Raw genomic sequence first — 21368 nt, forward strand, 5'->3', positions numbered from 1 at the left:
TACATCATCAAAAGGCTGGAATAAGCCATTAAACAGCCGGGTGAGGCAGAGAGTTGGGGGGGGGGGATCCCACATGTTTGTGAACTCTCAGCTGTGTATTGTCTTTTGTTCTGTGGAAGGTATTTAAACCCAGGGCTGTGCCAGGCTTGGGAGAGGCTCTGCTGGTCATTTGCCCTGTGATGGCTGTTCTCACCAAGCTTGGTTTTGTTCTGTTCTTTATTAAAGGATGGTGGCTACCGCTCGCCATTTAGGATTTATTAAATGAAAACTTCCACAAGAGCTGGCAAAATCTTAATTTGCATACTTGAATTAAGATTAATTAAGATTAATTAAGATTAATTAACAAATTTCACACAATTTGTGTCTGGGCCAACACCTAAAGACCACACTCTAGACTTTGTCTTGGGTTATGGACTGAATGTATCAATGACTGAAACTTGTGTTTTATCTATTTTAGACCATTTAGGAATTGTATTTGATATTTTAATTCCTAAATCTCCAGCAAAACTGGGAAATTTGGGCACATTACCCCCATTACTGAAATCTCTTCACTGGTTGCCTTGTGAAGTTTGAGCAGGTTATAAGGTCTTGTTGCTCATCTACAAGGCTTTAAATGGTTTGGCACCTTTGTATCTCTCTGACCTTTGGCACCTCTGTTCCATCCCAAGCTCTCTGATCTCAGGATACTGGCCTTCTAAAAGTTCCTAAAGCCAGAAAATAGACTATTTGGGAGCATGCTTTTTCTTTTCGTGCCCCATTTTGTGGAAGAACCTCGCTCAAGATATTAGGTAGGCAGTATGCTCTGTGAAGGTTTTTAAAGTCAAATTAAAGACTCACTTGTTTACTCTATCTTATGTGTCTTAATTCTATGCCTATCAGTTTTTAAATGTTATCAGTTTTTAAGTTGTATTGTTTTTTCTGCACTACTTTTATTTATGTATTTGTCTTTTTATCTTCAAAAAACTGTTCAGCACTTTGTTTGAAAGTGCTTTATAAATAAAGTTGTTATTATTATTACTATTATTAAGAGCCCAGTTGAGGGACTTTTGGGGAAGGAATGTTGTTCCTATTCCAATGTTTTATTTCATGCATTCCCTAATGGGGCTTTGGCACTCAATTAGTAGCTTTGTCATTTTGAAAATATGCTTTCACATTTTCAGCCAATTACGCATAATCTTTCAGTGCAGGGACATTAAGACTTTTCCATGCATCTATTGCTAGATGGTATGCAGACTATCCAAGCTGTGAGGATGTAAACTAACATTTCAGGATATACATATAAATGGTGCTTTCCAGCAGTGTTTATCCAGTGATTTGCTCATTTGGTTCAACTGTCCCATTTCTACAAGACTTTTTGCACTTTCTTGTGAGGAGTTAGGAAACAGGTTTCTCTTTAGCCTAAAATGTGTTCTGCCAGGTGTTCAGGAAGAAAAACATGAAGTGATATATTCATCTACTGTCTCAGTGAGATACATTTTCATTCTTGATACTCTTCTGGGTGTTCACCTGAATAATAAACTAGACTGGAGCCACAACACTGATGAACTTTACAGGAAGGGTCAGAGCAGACTCGACCTGCTGAGGTCATTTGGAGTCCAGGGGGCGCTTTTAAAGACCTATGACTCTGTGGTGGCATCCGTCATTTTTTACAGTGTGGTATGTTGGAGCAGCAGTTTATCGGCAGCTGAGAGGAAGAGGTTGGATAAACTCATCAGGAAGGTCAGCTCTGTTCTGGGATGCACCCTGGACCCAGTACAGGTGGTTGGGGACAGAAGGACTCTGGCCAAAATAACATCTCTGATGGACAGTCTCCCACCCCATGCATGTAAATGTTGCTTAACTGCAGAGCTCCTTCAGTGACAGACTGCTGCATCCTCGATGCATGAAGGAGCGTTTCTGCAGGTCCTTCCTCCCTGCAGCTGTCAGACTATACAATCAAAACCGCTCCCAACAAACATAGATGTTTACATCTGCGCTGTAACTGCAATAATTTAATCAACCGATTTGCACTACAACCTGGTTTGCCTCTTATCTGTAGTTATTTTTATTTAATTTAATAACTGTACAGTACTCTGTTTATAGTAAACATTGTCCATATGTAAATATGTAAGAAAAATTGTGTATGTTTCTGTTCTGTGTCCTGTGTACTGTTTGTTTGTATATGTGTCTTTCTGGCTACTGTTACAACCAAATTTCCCCTTGTGGGACAATTACAGGATTATTCTATTCTATTCTAAAACACCTGCATTTTTAGCAAAACCTCTCTGAAATTGATGTTCACCCTGCTAAAATTTAATCTCCCTCTCCTAAACATTGAGAGTTTAGAAAACAGTTCTTTATGCATCTCTAATCAGACAAAACTGTTTTTAGAGGTTTTTTCATAGTGTTTAAATGAGCATAAAATGTCCTCTTTACTTTTTACCAGGACGTCAGCAAGACAGAAAATGACTCTTTATGCTTTCCTTCTTCTTCTTTTTATACAGTAATAGCTCGTCATAGTTTCCTTGGTGACAAGTAACATGGTAACCTTGTATATTAGAATGAGTACTTGGTATTATGAGTAGTTGTGCATGGGCAGCATTAACATGCTCGTGTGCCATTAAAGGAGAAAACTGTCTTCAAATGTAAGGGAATTAGCTAAAATGGCACGTTTCAGACAGTGGAGGAAGTGAGGGATGCACAATTGACCAGTGTAAGAGAGAAAGGATCAAAGAAAGCTACTTTATTGGAGTCCACAAATACAGAATATAGAACTATAAATAAGCACACCAGACCCGCACTGAAATTGGATGCCTGAAACTATCTAAATTTAAGTATTTACAGTTAATGCTTATTTTGTAAAACAAAATTCATTTAGGCCAAGAATGTATTAGTCAAATGTCTTGTGTAAAGAAATGGTGTATTTCCTCATACTGCATGGGTAGTTTATTTAATCCAAATCCAGGACCAGTTTTCCTAAAGGGTTTTGTAAACGACAACCCACCGAGCACCCACCAAGAGTCCCAAGTGTCCAAGTTCAACGTTTTGCGGGAAGCATTTCTTTCTGGATTTTCAGAATTGCGTGTAATCACAGTGCAGAGTTAAACAGGCAAACTCTGATTGGCTGAGCACCCGCAACGTTGAACTGGGCGGCTCAGCAGAAAACCCAGCAGGGAAGAACTGCAAGTGACCACAGAGCTTTAATTGCAGTTTGACCAAAATGTGCACTTGTATTTTAAATGTTAAAATCTATAAGTCAGTACAATTACATCCCATAATAGCTTGTTTTTATGCGGTAATATCACTACTGACAACCACTTCTGTGGCCTCTTAACCTAGCAAAACCTAGCAACCACATCATCTACAGCCGGCACGGCTGTAGATGATGTGGTTGCTAGGTTTTAATAAGAGAGATAAGAGTCTCTGTTCTCTGTCTACTTAACATTTCTTGCCTCTCTCTCATCCCCCACACCCCCACCCCTTCCTCTTGTTTAACTAAAAAAAGAAAGGAAAAAGTTTAATAAAATGGTGGAGCATCAGCATTCTCTAGGTTTACTTTATGTCCACACACTGGTATGTCCATAGGTTTGTCCAACAGCTTTGGTTTCCCTGGTGCTTTTTAACTTCAAAATACTGTAACAGAGTTTCTCTTTGAGTGGATGAAGAAAGTGCAGCCTGGACATTTGTTTTCTATTTACACTGTGCAATCATCACTGTGCACAGCAGTAGGGCAGTAAATGCAATTAAGTGGGATTTAAAGGTTAAACGCCTAAAAACAGAGACTGGGTCCTTGTGCTGTCGCAGATCAGACGCTCTGTATTATAATGTGCTGATTTGCATCCATTCTACATCACATGCAACATCATGTGGATCGGTCTGGTTATCCACCATCATTATAACTTTTCGCATTATTTCTTATTTTAGGGCTGCCACGATTAGTCAACTAGTAACAATTACTTCGACGACTAATTTAATCGTCGATGCCTTGTTTGAAGCTTTGTAAGGTCCTGAAAGACGCAGGAATAAGTAGTAGGATTTACAGTGGGATGCAAAAGTTTGGGCAGCCGTGTCAATAGTCATTATTTTCCTGTTTAAATCGTTGGTTGTTACAATAAAAAAAATGTCAGTTAAATATATCATATAGGAGACACACACAGTGATATTTGAGAAAGGAAATGAAGTTTATTGGATTTGCCGAAAGTGTGCAATAATTGTTTAAACAAAATCAAGAAGGTGCATAAAGTTGGGCATTGTTGTCATTTTATTGATTTCAAAACCTTTAGAACTAATTATTGGAACTCAAATTGGCTTGGTAAGCTCAGTGACCCCTGCCCCTACATACACAGGTGAATCCAATAATGAGAAAGAGTATTTAAGGGGGTCAGCAACATGGGGGTCTCAAAACAACTCTCAAATGACCTGAAGACAAAGATTGTTCACCATCATGGTTTAGGGGAAGGATACAGAAAGCTGTCTCAAAGAAAATGGAAGACCACTGGTTCAGTTCAAGTTAAGGCTCGAAGTGGCAGACCAAGAAAAATCTCGGATAGACAGAAGCAACGAATTGTGAGAACAGGCAGAGTTAACCCACAGACCAGCACCAAAGACCTACAACATCATCTTGCAGCAGATGGAGTCACTGTGCATCGTTCAACCATTCGGTGCACTTTACACAAGGAGATGCTGCATGCGAGAATGATGCAGAGGAAGCCTTTTCTCCGCCCACAGCACAAACAGAGTCGCTTGAGATACGCTAAAGCACATTTGGACAAGCCAGCTTCATTCTGGAATAAGGTGCTGTGGACTGATAAAACTAAAATTGAGTTATTTGGGCATAACAAGGGGCGTTATGCATGGAGGAAAAAGAACACAGCATTCCAAGAAAAACACCTGCTACCTACAGTAAAATATGGTGCTGGTTCCATCATGCTGTGGGGCTGTGTGGCCAGTGCAGGGACTGGGAATCTCGTCAAAGTTGAGGGACACATGGATTCCACTCAGTATCAGCAGATTCTTGAGACCAATGTCCAGGAATCAGTGACAAAGCTGAAGCTGCACCAGGGCTGGATCTTTCAACAAGACAATGACCCCAAACACTGCTGTCGCGGTTCGAATTTTGAGGAAGAGACATACGACTGAAAGTCCGTAGTGGGTCAACACAAATGATTTTATTAAAACACATATATGTGGTGAAGATAGGCTCTGCAAAACATCAGGCTCCATCTCCCGCCTGACAATAGGTGGGTGTGATATTTATACTTATGATGACCAGTAACTCCAGCGAGTACATATTCTAAAAAGGAACCGCTACTTCCTCTGTTCCTCCAGATGCTTCCTGTTATTCTACTTGTCTAGACTTAAACAACACTTGCAATTAGTTTACCCAGACAGGCTATGTGTCTGTGTCATTAATCTAAGTGCATGACCCCCCTCTACGTCATCTGTTACCAGGCAAACTCCAGTGCAGCCTGCTGAATGCACACAGGCAATATGTAGTAAATTATACTGTAAACATGTAGGCAACCTTTCAATAGCTGAACTTTGCTCCATTGATCGGCCAGACATCGCGCTGCCCGTAGCTTCAAACCATTAATTAACTTGACCGAGCTTCAACCCTTTAATTATGTAATATGTGTATAACATGATTACAGTTGCACCTGCAATGAAAGATTATGTGCTTATGCTAACACCTTAAATACAGACTTTAATATAACATCACCAGTTTCAATAAATGTGTCAATGAAATGACAACAATGATAAATCATAAATGATGCAACAGTAATAATAAGGATCATGAATAGTAACATAGATTATGAATGTAAAATAATATTTCATCTCGACACTGCTCAAATTCCACTAAGGCATTCATGCAGAGGAACAAGTACAACGTTCTGGAACGGCCATCTCAGTCCCCAGACGTGAATATTATTGAAAATCTGTGGTGTGAGTTAAAGAGAGCTGTCCATGCTCGGAAGCCATCAAACCTGAATGAACTAGAGAGGTTTTGTAAAGAGGAATGGTCCAAAATACCTTCAACCACAATCCAGACTCCCACCACCCCGTGGTCTTTTGCTACTCAGTTTAAATATGATATATAAGTCACTTAGATAACTTAAAAATGTTATTGTTTGGCTTTTTCAGTGTTTTATTTGTTCCTGAATAAATCCTCAGTTTAGCTGACATTAAAGTTATAGTTTTCACACAGCAGAATATGCGTCAAACAGAAAACTAATTAAACAGAAGTGTGAAATGGTCGAGAATTTACTCCAATGTCCTGTTATATTTTTGATAGACGGTTGCGTTTATTACATTCCACCGAGACAATCTGCAAATTTCATTAAAAGTTTAATAAACTATTATCTTGCCTTTATTTTTAGTTAGCACATACCTTAAACCTTTCAAGCTGTAAGCTATTGATAGTTATATAAGAGCAGATGTATGCTGGTGCAATAAGCTGTCCGTTTTACGTCCTTTACTTTACTTTACTTTACTTTATTGATTTATATAGCACTTTTCACAGGATAAAAACCACAAAGTGCTTCACAATAATATAAAACAGATAAACATAAAACAGCACAATCAAACATACAGCACAAATCTAGTTAAAAGCTAGTCTAAACAAATAAGACTTATTTAAAAAGACTCATTTAAAAGAATAAATAGAATCCAGGCAATTCAAAGATGGAGGGAAAGAATTCCACAACCTGGGGGCCAACGCTCTAAAAGAGCTATTACCTCTGGTTTTAAAACGCGTTTGGGGGAATACCTACAGCCTCTGATTAGACGACCCCAGGCTGCAAGAGGGAATATGAGGTTCTAAAAGATCAGAAATATAAAGACAATCTTTATATACATTCAATGGGGCATGATCTGAAAATAATCGGTGACTAGGCGAATATCAGAATAATCGTCTGTGGCAGCCCTATCTGACTTTGTGCTGCTATCTGGTTTCGCTTCCATTTCTCTGAAATTGTCTCTCTGTTATTTCCCTGGAGCAGAGTTTTTTTTTTCCATGCCTAACACGCATACTATCTACATCATTCATGTGAGCGATGCTCCACCTATCTTTCTCTTGCTCTTCATGTTTACCAGCAAGGCCACACCTTAAAGCCAGCCCCCTTAAAAGATCAGGTGGGACAGAATCAGTGAGCATCGAGTCAAGAGCAGCTGATACATCACATTCACTCAGCACTCATGTAATGATGCTCCCTGCACCCAGGGTAAGGTGCTTTATACTTGTCTATATTTGCACAAATTAATTAATCAAGGAAAAAGGTGTGATTTAGACGAATTGCTGAGTTCTGTTTTAAGTTCAGACTAATACAGGAAAGGAAGAGGACAAAAGATAACTGTAAGGGGGCTGGCATTAAAAAAAGGCCACGGATGTCACTCAGTCTGTTCCTGTTGTATCATGTGCAAAGGGAAGAGCTCAGCCCTGATGCGTGCAAAAGAATACGATTTGTAAAGAGAGATAACTGGAAGCAGTGCAAAAAAAACTACACTAGGATTACTTGTGCTTTATTCCTCCAAATGATTCATGCTATCTTGAAAAATGGAAGAAAGTCATGCTGAAAGTGGGTTTTTTTAAAGGCAAGATTTGTGAATTTCACGAAAACTAAGAAAGAGCTATGGTGGAATGAAAAGTGGAAAAGAAAAGACAAAAGCCACACAATGTAACCTCCACCTCACCTTGTTAGCTAGGAGCTTTGACTCATACAGACAATGTATTATTGATGTACTGAAACGTAATATAAGTATGTTTATTTATATAGCTCCTTTATCAGAGACATAAAAGGGCTGTATGACAATTAAAACACAATTAATATCAGTAGAACACCACGTTATAATAAAATCAATTGAAAAAGAGAAATTAAAAAAGAATATTAACAGAAAAATGGATTAAATAAATGTTTTTAACTGCTTTCTGAAGGAGTCCACAGAGTGAGTGCAGCAGAGTTAGAGTGGTAAGGTGGCAACTTGCTCAACCTGTAGAGCAAGTTGTATTCAAACTTCTGTGGCAGTGCCAGAATAGAGTCTGAATTATATTGGTTCATGCGTCAAACTGCAGCCATAGTGTAATTTTTGTTATGTTTATGGATGTTAATTTACCCTAGTCTCTTTAAGACATTTAGTTACGACAGGGGCAAATTGAGAAAGCTGTCTGCATTGTCGCGATGAAGTGACAACGCTGTGTGTTTAAAAATCCTTTAAGCATCTGTAGCTCTTTTTTTAAGATGATGCCAGAAGATTTCCTTTAAGAATCATCCTGATGGCGGCCGAACATCTGCGTCTCGAGGCCCCGGCTGAGGCACACTGTGAGATTAATGTTGCTGGTTGTATTGTCCATCAGAAGGCGAGGTAAAAGGTAGGCAACTTTTGCAGTAATTGAATGTGTCTTGCCTTCAGTAGCCCATGTTGTGATTCTGAAGGCATTCATTGAGTCAAGTCTTTTTATGCTGTGTAATTTAATAGTCAGGAATGCTGGATAATAGAGAAAATAGCAACTGATTTGACAGCTCAATATCTCTATAGTGATGCTGAGATGAGAGAAAGTGTTTCTGAATTCAAATAGTCGGGATTAGATGTGACAGAACTGAAATAGAAAAGTGGACAGTGAAGCTATTATCCAACATGTTCCCTGTCAGGCTGTGTGCATTTACCAGAATGAGATGTAAATGTGAAAGAGAAGCTTTTGTTTCTTGTTTTTGAAACCTGTTTGTAGCACAGCAGAACTTCTTTATGTCTTGTATTAAAATGTTTCAAAACTTTCAAAAATCCTAAACTGTGTATGTTTCTCAGAATACATACAATTTTAAAGTTTGGACAGTTAAATGCACATGTTAATATTTTAACCAAAATTATGGGATAACAAAGATGTCCTTTCAAACAGCTCACTCATAATATTGCAGGTGTGGGTTTGGTTCTTTCCGCAAAGAGGAGCTTTGATGGTGACTCACTCACTGATGGCAGTTGGATTATAAACCAAAAGCAAAAGCAAAAGAATAACAAGGAATAACAAAATCGTATTTGTGGTCACAACAGCTTGATTCCTCAAACTTCATTTTTTGGCTTATCAGTTGTTCAGAACAGTTTTCTTGTTTGTGATTGTATGCGTTACTTTTGGGAAACAATACCAGAGAAAAATTGCAGTGGCTTCATAGTTACTGTTGTTGAATTACTCAGACAAACGCATTCATACACAGTGGCGCACCCACTGAAAGCATCGCAAAATTGACCTGAGGATTTAAATCAGCTTGAACTCAGAGACTACTAACCTTAATATGTCTATTGTATCAGCCCTAAAAACCTTTGAAATACATATCCAACTGGATACTTACCCTGGATGGCATTACCTTGATTTCCAGTAACACTGTGAGAAATCTTGGAGACGTTTTTGATAAGATCTTCAGTGCGCATGTTAATTAATTATGTAGGACTGGTTTCTTGCTTTTGAGCAATATCTCTAAATTTAGAAACATCCAATGTCTCAGAGTGAAACTGAAAGTTCATGCATTTATTACTTCTAGGCTGGACTACTGTAATTCATTATTATGTTTATGATGTTTGAAAAACTCCATGAAAAGTCTTCAGTTGATTCAAAATGCAACAAGAATACTGACAGGGACTGAAAAGACTAGCATATTTCTCCCATATTGGCTTTTGTTCATTTGCTCATTAATAAATTCAAAAATAAATTTAAAATCCTTCTCTTAACACACAAGGTCTTGAATAATCAGGCTACATCTTATCTTAAAGATCCCATAGTACCACATCACCTCAATAGATCACTTTGCTCTCAGACTGAAGGGTTACTTGTGGTTCCCAGAGTATTTGAAAGTAGAATGGGAATTAGAGCCTTTAGCTTTCAGGCCCCTCTTCTATGGAACCGGGACCAAAACTCAGGAGACAGACACTGCTGGAGGAATTGCCATGATGCACTTACTGTTTTTTTCTTCACTCACCTTTTTCACTCTCCATATGTTTATACACCTCTTTACATTTAATCATTAGGTATTATTAATCTCTGGCTTCCACAGCTGGTGTTTATCATGTCTTCCTCCTATCACGCCCAACCAGTCATGGCAGATGGCTGCCCTTTCTAAGCCTGGTTCTGCTGGAGGTTTCTGCCTGTCAAAAGCAAGTTTTTCCTTCCCACTATCGCCAAACCAGTCTCTCAAACAGGTCATACGATTGTTGGGGGTTTTCTCTGTCTTATTGTAGAGAATTGACCTTGCTGTTCAGTTATTGTTGTGATTTGGCAGTAAATAAATAAAACAGAATGTAATTGAATATCATAGAATGATATATTCTGGCTATTTGGAGCTTGAAAAAATTTGAGTATTTGAAGTAGCCTTTAAATGACTCCTAGCAAGTGTGTGTGTTTGTGTGTGTGTTACAAATCCCTGACTGACACTGTTTCAATGTTTTAACCACAAAGATTCTTCTAATATATTTTCTTGTTTGACTGGTCAGGTTTGGATCAAGAACTTCATTCCACCTGATCTCTTGAGGAGATCAATCATACTCCTCAGATTTCACTTCCCCTTCTAGGGCATCTGTCATGAACTGGAACTGGCTGCAGGCCCTTATCAGTGGGGTCAGCAATTACTCCACAGTGTTCGGTCGGGTCTGGCTCTCAGTGGTCTTCATCTTCCGGGTGATGGTGTTTGTGGTGGCGGCTCAGCGGGTGTGGGCTGATGAAAGGAAAGACTTTGAATGCAACACTAGACAGCCAGGCTGCACCAACGTGTGCTATGACCACTTCTTCCCCATCTCCCACATCAGTCTGTGGGCCCTGCAGCTCATTTTCGTCACATGCCCGTCACTGATGGTTGTTGCCCATGTCAAATATCGACAGATGAAGGACTTAAAGTACACCACCACCCATGAGGGTAAACACATGTATGCCCGCCCTGGGAAGAAACGTGGAGGGCTGTGGTGGACATACCTGGTAAGAATGAAGGGTGCTAATGTTTAATTCCAGTTATGTTGTGTATGCCACACATGGAAGGAGATTAGCAATTGTACTGCATGAGCAACAAGCTTCACCACACCTCCAAACTGATGTGAAGTTGTATGTGTGATGACTTTGCAAGAGTGGTGGTATTTTGGTATCTATCCAATATCAAGTATTGCAGATGCAGATACCAAGATACTAATATTACCTACCTAAACTAGACTATAGAAAAATAGATGTAACAGTCAGCACAAAAATGCTTCCAAACATTTCTACATATATACATATACTGAAATTAGAGGACAGAAAAAAAGTACAGATCATATCATCCTAGTATCAATCTGATACTGAGACTAGCCTTAATTATCGATATTTGGAGAGAGCCCATCTCTATTTGCAGTCATTCGATTCTTTCTTCCTTTAAACAGCCATATAATACCAAATGTTCAGTTTGTTTTAACTGATTTTGGTTATTTTGGTATTTGGTAATATCACGAATCTTCCTTTTCTAGATAATCAGGATGAAGAGTCCTCACTTAGGTTACAAATTTTACATAGGGTCACTTATCTTTTTTTTTTTTGTAACTGGCTAAACATCATAATAAGAGCTTGAACAAGTGGCTGAGATAAGTTACAGTAATTACTGAACCTTTAAAATTTATCCTGCCAAACACAGCCATTATCAACTGAGAAATCACTTGGACTTTACTTTACTTTAACACTCATTTGTTTTCTCATAGGTTAGCCTGATTTTAAAGGCAAGTTTTGACGGTGCTTTCCTCTACATCCTGTATTACATCCACGAAGGGTTCGACTTACCCCGTTTGTTAAAGTGTTCAATGGATCCTTGCCCGAACATAGTGGACTGTTACGTATCCCGCCCCACAGAGAAGAAAATCTTCACTCTCTTCATGGTGGTGTCCTCTGCTGTCTGCATCTTGATGTGTATCTTTGAGATGTTTTACTTCATCTGCAAGAAAGTCAAGAAACGAATCATTGACAAAATAGATGAAGAGACTCGTGAGTTGAAGTCATCGTCAACACCTCATTCAAGGCACAAGTCTAGATCATCTTTGAGAGTGGATCCAACAGTGTCTAACCAGAACCTGAATAACATCAAGATAGAGGAGACACCAACCACGCAATAAGAACCATGTTGCTCAGGCTACTCTGAAAAGCTAATTGAATAACTCCAGGTGCCACTGGAAGCAAATGAATCCCTCCTACTGCTTGCAAAACTGTTGCTCATGGAAAACAAAAGAAGTACGCCGTGATTTGTAAATATTACCATGTTAAACGAAATTCAGCATGCATCGACAGCAAAATTGTGGGTCAAAGAGGAAGCTATTTTTTGTGCATGTATTCTGTGTCTGTATGAGTGTGTCTCTGTATTCATGCTTTTATGTAGCCTGTGCATCATTAGCCAATAGTAAATTGTGACTGGCCAAGCACAGCATGTTCTTGAACACAGTAAGTGGAGATGAAGAGATTTGAAGGAAATCTCTTTTATTCTTGCACAAGAACCATTGTCAACCATAATGAAGTAAGACTACAGCTATTATAGTTTGTTTTAAATGATGAGGGGGTGGGGTTGTTGCAATATATAAAGTTTTTTCACTGTTAAATGTTTGTGTATGTGTCTGTTTTCATGCATTTCACAATTATCAAGCGGTTACCAGGTCAGTTGGGAAGACTACATGCTGTAAGTGAACCTTATATTCACTTTAGGATTACACGCTGAGTCACTCACAAATTACTTCACAATCGGCTTCACACAAAGCTTTACATATGACCCCGCCTTACTTGTTCTGGCGTCATCCGAGTTTCCACACTACCGTCCAATCAGAAGCAGAGGACACGGGTGCGGTTTTGATAGATAGGACAATGCACCAATGGTAAGCGGAAACTGGACGTCGCCGTGTCTGCCCTTACGGATGCTTCGTTGTAGGAAGTAAAGGCTGTCAAATATGAGTTTCCACTACGGACAGGTATTGAATTCCCGTATTTTATATTTTGTTTTTGTCTTCATAATAACATACTAATGTTGTTTATTGAGTTTCTCTTTTATTGACCAATGTGACGTAACTAACAGCACCGCAACTAGTTTCGGTTATTCATTTGTCTGCTGTGGTTAGCTAAGTGTTACACGGTAAACTGTTGCTATTCTTTAGCAACATTTCGGTAGGAAATAGCGGGTTACTCAGTGTTTATCTTTTAAATTTGGTCTTGTGGTTCAGCAAAACGTAACTACTCTAGTTTTCCTCGTTTGAATTGATAACAGTCATGGTGGGTTTCATCTGAAAGTAGAGGTAACTCATCGTTTTTGCTCAAACACATAATTATGGTGTAAGTAAGTTTTAACCTTAATTACCTACCATATAAAAGAAGTTGAGCCGTTTTATGTCAACAAACGAATCATTGATCAGCACAGTGGGATCCAATCTAGTTTATTTTGCTTGAATTATGGCATCGTTAAGCTTCTGTACGTCTAGTTTTTAGTTAATTCGTGAATCTTTTTTTCTTGTATTAATTGATTACATCATCGAAAGGCTAGAATAAGACTTTGTTTCACATGTTTAATGATCTTTGCCTGAAAAGTATTTAAAACCACTAATACACTACCAAAATACAGCTGTATTTTTTGTTGTTTTGTTTTAACCTATCACAAAAAATTACCCACCTCTGTGTCCTATAGGTAACTTCACATGAGCAGTCTCATAATTATAAACCAATTACATGTTTTGCTGGCAAAATCTTAATTTACAAGCTGATTGTAACTTTCAAATAAGTATGCAACATTTAACTTAATTAAACAAAAAATATTTTCCTCATATTGTGCAGCTCTCATTGGTGCCAAATAAACTGCTGTCTGTGGCATGGCCATGGGAACTCTAGGGTTGTAGGCTCTATGAGTTCTGAGTCCAGATCAAACCTTTATACTAAACCCACTTAAACATTGCTACAGACAACACAATCCTGCTTATGCCTTAACCTCCTAGGACCTGGCGTCCACATACGTGGACATCACATTTTGGGTTATTTAGACTAAAATACTCAATTTTGCTCTACATGGGCTTGATATCCACTTACGAGGGCATTATACTGCTACTGTTCTATCAAAATCCTCATATGTGGCTCTTATTTTTCTTAAAAACAAAAATAAGGTTGAAAAAAAATCTGGTAATTCTTTGTTTTTACATTCATTGGGCCCCAATATGCCCAAATATCAAAGAGAAATTAAAAATGCATGTCGTGGAAGAGTTCGGGTCTTAGGAGGTTAAGGTATTACCAGTTAGTTGCATTCAACCCTAGAGGTGCAATGTACACTGCAAAAACTGCTGAATGAGAGGTACAAGAAAGAGTACCCCAAATCAGTCTAGTTGATCATCCACTGGATGCTCCCAGGAACGATCACAATCTGTGGAGGCCGCAGCGGACAATCTACAGGACTCCAAGAATCCACTAGAGATCCTGTTTCCATGCCTCACTATGTCAGAGCTGTTTTGCAGGCACAGAGGGGGGCTATACAATATTGAGCAGCTGATTTTAGTATTGTGGCTAATGATTACATATTTTCCCCTGAAATGTTAAACAATTGGAGTACAAAGTAGCAGGATCCAAGGCAACGGAAAATACATGACCTTAAAACTAAACTTAAGTACAGAATTTGAGAAGATAGTCGAATAGCCATACCTGAAGTATCTTGTGTCTCTGTTGTCCTCAGACTCTTTTACTGCAGAAGCAGTAAGCCTGTTTATTATAGGGTTTAGTGACCCTTGCTTTTTTGTCCCTCTGCAGGGCTATCCAGTTGGAGTCAACCCGCCACAGGGTGCGCCATACGGTGCAGGCAGAGGTTCCTATGGGCCTCCACCATCAGCTCCTTACGGAGGTCCTGGAGGTCAACCAGGAGGCCCCTATGGTGGTTATGGAGTTCCAGGTCATGGAGGGCAATATGGGCCAGGGCCAGGTGGTGCCCCTGGTGGGCCTTATGGGGGTTATGGTGGACAACCATATGGGGGACCTAATGCAAACTATGGTCCTGCAGGTAATTATGAGACGAGAGCATATCTTTGTAAGCATCTGTGGTAGCTCTGCCTGTAGGATTTAAGCAGGCATACACTGAACACAAGGAGACTGCAGATAGACTCTGATTCTGCTTCCACATTGCTTCCCCCCTCACTCTCCGCTGGGATGATGGATAGAAAATGACTTGCGTTCCCAGACAGTCTTGTAGAGACAGGGTTCAGTTTGTGCCCCTCAGCAGGATTACACGGCTGGAGTGATGACTCCGGTAATACTGAGTGAGGGCTAAACAGAGTAAGAGACAGATGGGCAAAGAGTGTGTTTGTGTGTGTGTGTGTGCGTGTGTGTGATTACACTGTTTCCAGTAGTGGCTAAGCCTAAGTCAGAACCTGATAGCCTATGTTACGATCAGTCCCCACAGGGACAAAATCCATCAAGGGTCTGCCCTCAAGTGTCACCTGTCCCTCTCTCCCCATTCATTTTTCTGACAATCAGTCCCCCCTCTACTGCTTCCTTCAACTCACACCATATTTTTCTAACACCTCCTTTTTCCAGATAATGGCCTCTTCTCGAGACGGCTTTTTGTCAACCTTTGACCCTATCTGCACCTTCATTTTCACAGCCGCTATTTATGAAACCTGAACCTGTATAACTAAGGTTGGACATGTAGCCTTTAGAAGAATACAAACTGCCTTACTAACTGCAGGAAGGTTATTTGGATCCCTTCTTTGTTTTTTCCATATTGTAAAACAAATATGTATTTAAAGGGGCCCCGTCTAACTGTCAGATGAAATGCAATTCCTGTTCTGTTGCTCACATTTGCATGCAGCTTGTGGAAGCAGAACATCAGGCAAAATGGCAATGAGACTTACATGAGCTGTGTACGAGACTGTGTTGCAGTATCATACGTATGCTGCATTCACAGATGTACAACAGCTGAAATACCAGGGTACATACTCAGTATCAGTTTAATTGACTCATTATAGTTGACTCTGGTTATCAATGCCAGATATATGTTGCATAGCTAATTTATACCTACTCATCTATCGGCCCCTATTATTGGTAATGACTACATTTATATAAAATATTTTTAAATTTTTATTTATTTTAAAATAAATATAAATTCTCAACACAAAGCCTGTTTAAACTGAAATGTTTTTGTTTGCTGCTTTTTAAAAGAATGAACAAGGTCAACTAAAATCAGTTGTGGTAGTAAACTGCTCCACAGGCGTAGTGGCACAGACTGAAAGGTTCTGTCCTTCCTATTCTGTTCCTGTTCCTTCCTATTAATCAGCCATGTAAATCACCCTCACCTAGCTGAACATGGACGCTTTAAAAAAGCTAAAGCTATCCAAACCTTAGAGCCAACCACAAGCTAGCAGCCTCGGTATGAGCAAAAGATCGAATCAGTTATGAAGAAAATTATGGAGATGAGTGAAAAAGAGAAAAGGATTGATGTCCTGTTATCTAGTTAATTTATAAACATACTGGAAAATGATCCAAGTAACTGAACTTTATTTTGTTAAATAAATCTGTAGCACCAGTTTTTTTGTTGTTGTTACTGTTTTTTTTGGGGGGGGGGTTTAAGTAAAGAAAATGTATTAGGTAAAGGTGGGTGTACAGTACCTCATTTTTAGTTAATTATTTGCACCTCTTTCCAGTACCAGAGCACTTCATTTTCAACTGTTTAAGTCAGAGAAGATCTTGTAACTTACTGCAGTGTAGTTATTTATTTTATTATGAAAATAATATTTTGCAAAGGTTGAAAGAAAAAGTTGTTTTATTGATTGCATATGCTTTTAATTAAACTTCTGTGAAAAAAAACAAAAAAATCCAAATCAAATTGCCAAATATTGGTATTGGCAGGTTACACTTTAAAACAACAACAACTGGAATCAGCCAAGAAAATTCAATTTGGTGAATCTCTTGTTCTTTGGTGAAAATACATGAATTACAGTTTCATACAATTTAACAGCTGACAGCTCAATACATTAGTTTTTCTACTTCAGAAAGTACGTCCACTACCTGAGTGTTAATAAGGACACTACTGTTAGTTAATATTAACCAGATAACCGTTCAGGTTTCAGTACAGACTTGATCCCAAAAACCAGGTGACCAGCAAACCAAATTTCTGTTTGGCCGGGCGGACTCCAGTGGGCTCCCCTTCTAAGCTACCAAAAGCTTTTGTTGCTCGCTTTTGATACTGGCAGTGGAAGATGGATATTTATTTAAGGCACTCAGGAGTGAGCATGTGTGTCACATAGTTGAAGATGTGTACAGAGAATTTACTGAATAGTTCACATAGAAATCAGTCCACAGGCTATTAGAGCAAACAGAGAGTCACAAAAGGCCTCATATTTTAAAAATGTCACACTACTAGCATTCAGACATTAGCGATAAAAAGCTAGAGAAACAAATGTTGCACACTACATGTTTAATAAGTATAAATAATATCAGGCATAACAGTCATCACTAAGAGGTGTTATAGTTGGTATGCTCTCTTACCCACACAGCAAATAACATTTCAAAACTCAAAGTGCATATAGAATGTAATTAGCTGTAGGAGTTGTTTGGTGTGTCACTTGCATATGAAGTCGATTTTTTCTAACTAGTCATTTTATACACTGCTCTTTTCTAAATTGGTGCTTCTAAACACCAAAAGACTGAGCCAAGCATAGATGTATTATTTTTTATGATCAATTTTCTTCTTGACAGACTCAGCACAGTTTCAACTGTCAGACAGCCGAAGAGCGTTTCTTCATCTCCTGATAAATAAATGATTATTTGGCATTGGAGTGCGGTAGTCGCTTCATTTCCAAGAATATTTCTTCTTCTTTTCCTTTTTTTCCCCCCACACTTGTTCACTACTCCTGAAAATCCTGAGAGGTTTAGTGAAATAATAACTGGTAGAAAATATGAGGAGGGGAAATAATAAAGAGAATAAATCATACTAGGTGGTTGAGACGGATTGGTGAAAAAGAGATGAACGGCAGTGGAAACAGCTTGGAAAACAAATTTGAAGCCATGGGAATCTTTAAAGTCAGTCAGAACGCATTTCTTTCCTTCTCTGTCTCATTACCGCACTTATTTTTTTGTCTTTGTGTAGGTAACATCCCTCCTGGTGTTAACCCAGAGGCGTACCAGTGGTTCCAGAGTGTTGACACTGATCGCAGTGGCTTCATCAACCTAAAGGAGCTCAAGCAGGCACTTGTCAACTCTAACTGGTCTTCCTTTAATGACGAGACTTGCCTCATGATGATCAGTAAGTCATCCAGCAGCAGCTAAATAAAATGCTCAACAGGCCGTGAGGTAGTGCTGTGTTGATGAATTGGTTGTGAATGCTCTTATAGTGTTGCTGAAGGCAGAATGACACACTATTTAACAATGTAAAATACTCTCAGTGACCTGAATGGCTACAGCAGAAGGAGGCAAAAGTTTATTTAGACAAACAAATGCATAGAGAAGTAGTGGGAAAAAGGAAGTAGGCTGGATTTATATAGGAGTACTCTACTCCCCACTCACTATACTTAGATTGTTGCCCTCTGGGACCCAGACCCAGATAAGTGGTAGAAAATAAATGGATGGATGGAAGTACCTCCCTAAATCTATCAAGCTTGTAAACAGAAATGTCTTGAGTTTCTAAAACAGGGAGAAATTTATGCCGCCAGGAGTCAGCCTAAATAATGACTGAGTCATGTTTGTCGCTGTTCCCATTGTTGTTGCACAACTATCCCTACATTCCAGTTGTGCTTACAGGCGGTGACTAATGTTTTCTATTACCATAATGAGAAGTGTGTGACTGCTTTGAAGTAGCACAAGGAGAAGATCCATGATGATGAAGGATGAGCTTAGTGGTTCTGCTTTACAAAAAAAAAAGCCTCTTTGTCTTGCTTGGCTGAGCCCGTGTGTTTGTGTTTTCTGTTAGACATGTTTGACAAGACGCGGTCTGGTCGAATGGACCTGTTTGGCTTCTCAGCACTGTGGGACTTTATGCAGCGGTGGAGAGCGATGTTTCAGCAGTATGACAGAGATCGCTCAGGATGTATCAGTGGCATGGAACTACAACAAGGTATCAGTGTTTGCACATTTGACAACATGTTGAGAAAAGTCTGACTTAAATCATTTCATCCAATCATATAAATGCAAATATGCACATATGTCACTTTCTCTTCTCAGCCCTCGCTCAGATGGGTTACAACCTCAGCCCCCAGTTTTCAGAGACGCTGGTCCAGCGCTTCACCGTGCGAGGTGCCCGACCCGGCATACAGCTGGACCGCTTCATCCACGTGTGCACGCAACTTCAGAGCATGACTCAAGTGTTTCGGGAGAGAGACACGAGCATGACGGGCAACATCCGCCTCAGCTATGAGGACTTTCTGTCCAGTGCTGTCACCAGGCTCATGTGAGCCCCGTTCCACCGACTGCCCCTCTGCACAGCCTCACTCCATGTTCAGGTCACAGTCGCTCCCTTTTTCGCCATAAGTGCCCCCACATGCTGCTATGTATACATCATGCCAGTCCATGTTGTTGCGTGGCTTATTGCTGTAAATAGACAAAGCTCAGCAACATATACCTGAATAAAGTCCACTGGCTCTTTTAAATGGAGCTAAAGGTTTCACAGGTTAGCTTATAGGATGGCGCTTCATCATATTTATACTGTTAAAATGTTGAAATATTGGATGTTCATATTAAAAATGGCCAAAGCTTAAAAAAAAAAATTAAAAAAATAGGGTAACATATATGCAAGGAGACTCTGAGCCAAAGCCTCTGGCTTCAAAATGCTCTAATAACTTCATTTCAATCATTTCTTTAACATTTACCTGTGTGATGTCAATCAAAGTGAACACCCCTAACTAATATGGTCATCTCATGCACACAGAATGGTCACACACTTTGCCAATCAGAAGGAAGGTAGGAGTGAAGGGAGGTGAAGCAGCTTGTTTCAGCCAACGTATGAAGCAAGTTTCATTATAAAATAAATAAAGATTGGGTTACTTTGGAGTGACTGTGCATGAATCACACTTTAAAACAGAATCCAAGAATTAAAAAGTAGTACTGCAATGAGGATAATATCGCCCCTTTAAATTTTACTGGGAAGTCAGCAGGATGCCAAAACAGTTTACCTTGGTTGCCTTGGTGACATGTGAAAAGTATTTACTTGTACTTTTCCCTGTGAATTTGCACACAAGCAGCATTAATGTGTTCTTGTGCCATAAAACTGTTCAAATGCCTTTTAAATTTATGCACATCAAGGGTATTTCCAGAAGGTACTTACTTTCAGTAAATGTACATGATATTGCATATTACTTCAATATAAAGTCTGTTAGGAAATCTGTATAAGAACTTCTACTGAAAGTAAAATAGTTCAAATCTGTCACTATTTTTAACAGCTCGCAGTAAGATAAGATGGATAGAATTGTGCCTCACTGTATCCTTTGGTTTCTTCTTGTTTTTTTACTTCAGTACATTTATCTTTGATATATGAATAATACACTCCACTGAGGTATATATTCTTAGCTCATTAAACATGTCATGATGGTTTGTAATGCCAAAAGCAAATAAATTTTCATATGTATGAATGAGTTCGCCACCAGTTTTGAATGCATATTGCATGCGTATTAATAGAATAATTAAGCACAGAGTGAATTCATTAATATTACAGTGAAATGCAGTCAATCAAGTACAGGTTGAGTTTGTAATATTTCTGTTAGTGAGCCCTGAATGTTTCGAGGTTGGATTTTCTTTAAAAGCACTTCTGATTAGCTGAAATTCAAACCCGACTCAGAGAAGTCTCTGTCTTTCCTTTCCACATTTGGCACTTCGTTTTACTCACCATCTGTTCCTCTGACAGCCTGTGCCACGAGTCCCCCAGCTTCATCCCAAATCAGAGGCAATCTATCAAATTCTCTTGTGCATCTTTTTTGGTCATATTCTACACCCATCTCCTGCTTAGCAGTCTCCCTGCATGTTAATCCAGGGCTAAATGTAGCTGTCACTGATCCCTTAGGGCACTTTGTGTCATATGTGTCACATCCCTGCCACCACCCCCTGCATTTGTTGACATATGTTTAGCATCTGGACTGTTTTCAAAACACTGAGTTCGGCAGATTTGGAGCCGTGGCCAAAAATGCACCGTGCTTGAGGAGCTGTGCCACACGCTTTTTCAGGCTTCCCTGATTCAGCAGTGATTTAACCAAAGTCTTGTCTGTCAATTTTCAGGTAATGAGAAAAATTTCCCACTGCTGACCATGCCTGACATCTGTAATTAACTTGGGGAGAGCAGGTCTACAGGGCTTCAGTCAGCCACTCTGTCAGTCTCCCTTTGTGATTTGGATTGATAAGGTGGTTGTATTTTTACATTGAAATTTTGGCTAGTGCAACTCTAAATCTCATTTGCTAATAAACAGGA

At 39.3% G+C, this 21368-nt stretch overlaps 2 protein-coding genes across 3 annotated transcripts; both read left to right on the forward strand.

Moving 5' to 3' along the window:
* The first annotated feature begins 7118 nt into the window (after positions 1-7118).
* On the forward strand, positions 7119-12548 carry LOC146549564 (gap junction beta-5 protein-like). 2 transcript variants are annotated; one of them, XM_085261676.1, is made up of 4 exons: positions 7119-7199; positions 8214-8344; positions 10453-10930; positions 11677-12548. In XM_085261676.1, the coding sequence occupies exons 3-4, from the start codon at positions 10541-10543 to the stop codon at positions 12082-12084; spliced, it is 798 nt and encodes a 265-aa protein (XP_085117802.1). In that variant the 5' UTR covers positions 7119-7199; positions 8214-8344; positions 10453-10540; the 3' UTR covers positions 12085-12548. The 2 variants fall into 2 exon arrangements, with proteins under 2 accessions (XP_085117802.1, XP_085117803.1); XM_085261677.1 differs by lacking the exons at positions 7119-7199; positions 8214-8344 and having other exon boundaries at positions 8354-10930.
* A 219-nt stretch (positions 12549-12767) lies between these two features.
* Positions 12768-20534, forward strand: pef1 (penta-EF-hand domain containing 1). Its single transcript, XM_085262335.1, has 5 exons — positions 12768-12924; positions 14735-14981; positions 18066-18221; positions 18885-19028; positions 19136-20534. The coding sequence occupies exons 1-5, from the start codon at positions 12904-12906 to the stop codon at positions 19363-19365; spliced, it is 798 nt and encodes a 265-aa protein (XP_085118461.1). The 5' UTR covers positions 12768-12903; the 3' UTR covers positions 19366-20534.
* The last annotated feature ends 834 nt before the right edge of the window (positions 20535-21368 follow it).

This window comes from Mchenga conophoros, linkage group LG22 (genome assembly GCF_057382185.1).
Source record: "Mchenga conophoros isolate Kocher_MC1m ecotype Shallow Benthic linkage group LG22, M_conophoros_male_GT1.1, whole genome shotgun sequence".
NCBI lineage: Eukaryota > Metazoa > Chordata > Actinopteri > Cichliformes > Cichlidae > Mchenga > Mchenga conophoros.

Bases quoted from the DNA above. Each gene is read 5' to 3' on its own strand.
- LOC146549564 (XM_085261676.1), top strand. From the start codon at position 10,541: ATGAACTGGAACTGGCTGCAGGCCCTTATCAGTGGGGTCAGCAATTAC. The intron at 10,931-11,676 runs GTAAGAATGAAG...GTTTTCTCATAG, and splicing joins GGCTGTGGTGGACATACCTG to GTTAGCCTGATTTTAAAGGC.
- pef1 (XM_085262335.1), top strand. From the start codon at position 12,904: ATGAGTTTCCACTACGGACAG. The intron at 12,925-14,734 runs GTATTGAATTCC...GTCCCTCTGCAG, and splicing joins TGAGTTTCCACTACGGACAG to GGCTATCCAGTTGGAGTCAA. The intron at 14,982-18,065 runs GTAATTATGAGA...GTCTTTGTGTAG, and splicing joins TGCAAACTATGGTCCTGCAG to GTAACATCCCTCCTGGTGTT.